This window comes from Schistocerca gregaria, chromosome 3 (assembly GCF_023897955.1).
Source record: "Schistocerca gregaria isolate iqSchGreg1 chromosome 3, iqSchGreg1.2, whole genome shotgun sequence".
NCBI lineage: Eukaryota > Metazoa > Arthropoda > Insecta > Orthoptera > Acrididae > Schistocerca > Schistocerca gregaria.
Window position 1 is genome coordinate 735,346,674 of NC_064922.1, and position 6,000 is coordinate 735,352,673.

Genomic DNA, 6,000 nt, shown 5'->3' on the forward strand with positions numbered 1-6,000 from the left:
GAAGCACAGTATGGAAAATGATGTCGAATGGGGGACAGAATGTGTGACAGTTCACTGTTCATAGTCACTCCACTCAAAACGTGTGCGGATAAGGTGAATGTTGTGGCACAAAACACTGAGGCATAGCAGTGGGATGGAGGTGGAGGTCAGGCACAGATAACAGTTGTTGTTCCAGCTGGAGGCTGAGGTATTGAAGTACGAAGGCAAGTGCTGATGCTGAACTGAGGCAGGCGTGGGCGTGGTGGGATGCTGAGTAGGTTGACCTGTGAACGAAGCAGTTCTGGCCACATGGCAGGTATCCGTGTGGTACTGCATGGATTGTAGCGTGGCAAATTGTTGTCCTGGTGGTGGTAGATTGTGCAACGAAGCATTTGCAGAAATTGGTATTGGTCCCCCTCTGCACAGAGACCTGTAAGAGGTATCTGCACAGTCGATAAGGGAGGGCACATGTGGTGGGGACAAAGGCATTTGATAGCCGGAGTCATGGGCACTTCTAATCTCACTTATTGTTGCAGGCTCGATAACATCCAGCGAAATCAGCGTAATCGTTGAGTGAGAGGCATTGTGCTGCAGTCCTGGTGGGTGTACATCACCCGCAACACGATGCATGTCGATCACAAAATCCGACGTTAGGCATTGTGTCGAAGTCGTTGTTCGAATGCTGTGTCGATGTAATACGTGCAAAAATAACTGACGCGGAGGTCGCGGACACAATAAAATGGCAAAAATGGAAGACGTTACAAATCGGGGTCACTAGTGAGGAAGAAGTTCTGGTTGGTTACACCAAACAACACTCCCCCCTTTTTGCAGTAGTTCGTTTATTCACCTGACCACATCAAAGGCTTACATAGAACTAACATGGCAGAACTGCACAAAGATAATGTTTAGTTTAGTTCAAAGACGATACTCAGATCGATGCTGGTGTTGACCTCATCGGCGCCACAGACTCAAGGCACAAGGAAGTCACAGAAATGCTGAAGAATGTACTGTAGCAGATGCCTGATGGTAGCTGTCAGCTATCTGACAAACACCTACTTACAGATTTTCTGGAACCAGCACCAAGAGAGTAATCTAGGAATATACTACAGCCTCTTGTATATCAATCCCATGGAGATCACAAAGACAAGATTAGACTATTTACAGTGTGAAGAGAGGCATTAATGGAGTCATTCTTTTTGTATTATATATATTCAAATCGAATGGAAATAAACCTTAACATGTGGCACAATGTACAGCAACTTGTGACACACATTTCACAGTGTCTTTCAGAGTGCATACCCAGATATAGATGTCTGTTTATTGTGTGACCTGGATACTGCTTGTGCTCATCAGAAGTTTGGGATAGCATCTGTGAGTATGCCTGTGTGCATTTGTGACATTTACTTGAAAATGAGGATTCTCCAAATTACAACTGTAATAAAGTGGTAATCACCATAACGAGGTTTTCACTCTGTGCTGATATGAAACTTCGTGGCAGATTAAAACTGTGTGCTGGAGTGAGATTCGAACATTTTTAAGGGTATTTGAAACTTGTTATCCCAAAAAAATAGTTAAACATAATTCCAAGAAAACATATAAAAAAACTTGGCTAACCAAAGGAATAAGAATATCTTGCAACTGCAGAAGAGAACTGTATCTAACAGCAAGAGGGAGTACTGACCGCAAAATTGTTCAATATTATAAAAAGAAATATGCGGTACTAAGAAAAGTTATTAAAAAGTCCAGAAGCATGTGTATCATGTCTGAGATCAGTAACTCTGATAATAAAATTAAAGCAATTTGGAATATTATTGAAAGGGAAACAGGGCAACCAAGAGCACAGGAAGACTTTAATGTCATAAAACTGAATGACAAGTGTACCAACAAACAATCAGAAATTGAAAATATTTTCAATAATCATTTTTTAAATGTTGTGAAGAAAATAGGATCTAGATCTTCACTAGAAGAGGCAAGGCTACTAATAAAAGAGGCCATACCTGTGCAGTTTGAAACAACTGTATTTCCACGAACCTCTCCCTCTGTAATCAGTAAAATAATAAACTCACTGAAAAGTAAAAGCTCTTACGGAATTGATGGCATTTCCAGCAAGATACTTAAAGCTTGTTCCCCACAGATAAGTAGGATTCTCAGCCACGTATGTAATACCTCTTTGGAGCAGGGTGTTTTCCCCGATAGACTGAAATATGCCATTGTAAAACCATTGCATAAAAAGGGGGATACATCGGATGTCAACAACTATCACCCAATCTCTCTTCTGACAGCTCTATCAAAAATTTTTGAGAAAGTAATGTATTCAAGAGTAGCCTCCCATATATGTAAAAATAAAGTACTAACAAAATGTCAGTTTGGTTTTCAGAAAGGCTTTTCAACAGAAAATGCTATATACGCTTTCACTGATCAAATATTAAATGCTCTGAATAACTGGACATCACCCATTGGTATTTTTTGCGATCTCTCAAAGGCCTTTGACTGTGTAAATCATGGAATTCTTTTAGATAAGCTAAATCATTATGGTTTGAGGGGGGCAGTGCACAAATGGTTTAATTCATACTTAACTGGAAGAATGCAGAAAGTTTAAATAAGTGGTTCATGTAATGTTAATACAACAGCTGATTCCTCAAACTGTGGGGCTATCAAGCACAGGGTCCCACAGGGTTCGGTCTTAGGTCCTTTACTGTTCTTGATAGACACTCCTGGAAATGGAAAAAAGAACACTTTGACACCGGTGTGTCAAACCCACCATACTTGCTCCGGACACTGCGAGAGGGCTGTACAAGCAATGATCACACGCACGGCACAGCGGACACACCAGGAACCACGGTGTTGGCCGTTGAATGGCGTAAGTTGTGCAGCATTTGTGCACCGCCGCCATCAGTGTCAGCCAGTTTGCTGTGGCATACGGAGCTCCATCACAGTCTTTAACACTGGTAGCATGCCACGACAGCGTGGACGTGAACTGTATGTGCAGTTGACGGACTTTGAGCAAGGGTGTATAGTGGGCATGTGGGAGGACAGGTGGACGTACTGCCGAATTGCTCCACAGTACATCGATGTTGTCGCCAGTGGTCGGCGGAAGGTGCATGTGCCCGTCGACCTGGGACCGGACCGCAGCGACGCACGGATGCACGCCAAGACTGTAGGATCCTACGCAGTGCCGTAGGGGACCGCACTGCCACTTCCCAGCAAATTAGGGACACTGTTGCTCCTGGGGTATCGGCGAGGACCATTCGCAACCGTCTCCATGAAACTGGGTTACGGTCCCGCACACCGTTAGGCCGTCTTCCGCTCACGCCCCAACATCGTGCAGCCTGCCTCCAGTGGTGTCGCGACAGGCGTGAATGGAGGGACGAATGGAGACGTGTCGTCTTCAGCGATGAGAGTCGCTTCTGCCTTGGTGCCAATGATGGTCGTATGCGTGTTTGGCGCCGTGCAGGTGAGCGCCACAATCAGGACTGCATACGACCGAGGCACACAGGGCCAACACCCGGCATCATGGTGTGGGGAGCGATCTCCTACACTGGCCGTACACCTCTGGTGATTGTCGAGGGGACACTGAATAGTGCACGGTACATCCAAACCGTCATCGAACCCATCGTTCTACCATTCCTAGACCGGCAAGGGAACTTGCTGTTCCAACAGGACAATGCACGTCCTCATGTATCCCGTGCCACCCAACGTGCTCTAGAAGGTGTAAGTCAACTACCCTGGCCAGCAAGATCTCCGGATCTGCCCCCATTGAGCATGTTTGGGACTGGATGAAGCGTCGTCTCACGCGGTCTGCACGTCCAGCACGAACGCTGGTCCAACTGAGGCGCCAGGTGGAAATGGCATGGCAAGCCGTTGCACAGGACTACATCCAGCATCTCTATGATCGTCTCCATGGGAGAATAGCAGCCTGCATTGCTGCGAAAGGTGGATATACACTGTACTAGTGCCGACATTGTGCATGCTCTGTTGCCTGTGTCTATGTGCCTGTGGTTCTGTCAGTGTGATCATGTGATGTATCTGACCCCAGGAATGTGTCAATAAAGTTTCCCCTTCCTGGGACAATGAATTCACGGTGTTCTTATTTCAATTTCCAGGAGTGTACATTAATGACTTACCATTCCATATTGATGAGGATGCAAAGTTAGTTCTTTTTGCTGATGATAAAAGTATAGTAATAACATCCAAAAACCAAAAACTAAGTGATGTAATTGTAAATGATGTTTTTCACAAAATTATTAAGTGGTTCTCAGCAAACGGACTCTCTTTAAATTTCGATAAAACACAGTATATACAGTTCTGTACAGTAAATGGCACAACTCCAGTAATAAATATAGACTTTGAACAGAAGTCTGTAGCTAAGGTAGAATTTTCAAAATTTTTAGGTGTGTCCATTGATGAGAGTTTAAACTGGAAGCAACACATTGATGGTCTGCTGAAACGTTTGAGTTCGGCTACATATGCTATTAGGGTTATTGCAAATTTTGGTGATAAGAATCTCAGTAAATTAGCTTACTATGCATACTTTCATTAACTGCTTTCGTATGGTATCATATTCTGGGGTAATTCATCGTTGAGTAGAAAAGTATTCATTCCTCAAAAACGTCTAATCAGAATAATTGCTGGAGCCCACCCACGGTCATCTTGCAGACATCTATTGAAGGATCTAGGGATCCTCACAGTAACCTCACAGTATATATATTCACTTATGAAATTTGTTGTTAATAATCCAGCCCAGTTCAAAAGTAATAGCAGTGTGCATAGCTATAACACCAGGAGAAAGGATGATCTTCACTATGCATGGTTAAATCTGACTTTGGCACAGAAGGGTGTAAATTATGCTGCCACAAAAGTCTTTGGTCACCTACCAAACAGCATCAAAAGCCTGACAGATAGTCAACCAACATTTAAAAATAAATTAAAAGAATTTCTAGATGACAACTCCTTCTACTCATTGGCTGAATTTTTAGATATAAATTAAGGGAGGGAAAAAAACTAACTTAAGCATTAGTGTCATGCAATATTTTGTGTAATGTAATATCTTGTACAGACATCTTTCATTAACCTGACACATCATTACGAAGTGTCGTATTCATGATCTGTGGAACAAGTATTAATCTAATCTAATCTAATCTAATACTCCCGAGTATGAGTCTCGGTTCAGCATACAGTTTTAATCTGCCAGGAAGTTAAGGTAATGACCATGTTTAGCAGTTTTCAAAAGATTAGCTTGTGGTGATTATCTTTACTTGGTTCTTTGTTGTTGAACATCTAGGATTAGCCAGTACTGTGCAAACAGTTCCTAATATCTGTATTTTATAGAGCCGTTATTAATTAACAAATAAGATACACTCCAGTACAACACACTCCATATATTACAGGACTCAGTGGAGCTGCAATTGCTGGTGCCAGTGTGGGTGCAATTGTTGGAGTAGCCTTAGTGATAGCTGGTGGATGTTTCATCGCATACAAACGTAGAAGAATGCATCAGCCACCGCTCAGTTTTCGTTACCAGAATAATGATTCTCACCGTTCTTCTAACAGTTCATAATTATCAATATTTTTTAATTTACTTCTGAATGTAACATATAATTAAAGAGTATTTAAAAAGAAATTAATAAGTGCTACATCTAAAAATATTCTGTAACATACTGTTGACATGCTATGTATAACCAAAGGATTATTAAAAAAATTGTTAATAAAAACTACATATACTGCTTTTATACATTAGTATAATAATAGCATATACTGCAAATATATACCATGCATAATGCAAATATGTTGCAAAAATATTGGATGTATTTCATGCTGAATTCTACATCTTGATTTTCCTTTCTGCAATGAAAATTATGCTTTAGTTGAATTAACTCCGTAACTGAAAAAAAAAAAAAAAAAACCACAGTACTCTCTATTCTGTTAGGACCACAATTTTTCACTTGAACCTCCTAAACAACATAGGATACAAGCAAGACTCTTTAGTATTGCCCTTGAGGCTGTGTTTCACTTAATAGTGCA

The 6,000-nt window shown here is 41.7% G+C and overlaps 1 protein-coding gene across 1 annotated transcript in view; it reads left to right on the forward strand.

The window, feature by feature from the left end:
* LOC126353785 (uncharacterized) overlaps positions 1-5,693 on the forward strand; it is a 255,057-nt gene extending 249,364 nt beyond the window's left edge. The window contains exon 9 of the mRNA XM_050002874.1: positions 5,367-5,693. Within this exon, the coding sequence (XP_049858831.1) occupies positions 5,367-5,536 (170 nt within the window). The 3' untranslated portion in view covers positions 5,537-5,693. The remainder of the gene's footprint in view (positions 1-5,366) is intronic.
* The last annotated feature ends 307 nt before the right edge of the window (positions 5,694-6,000 follow it).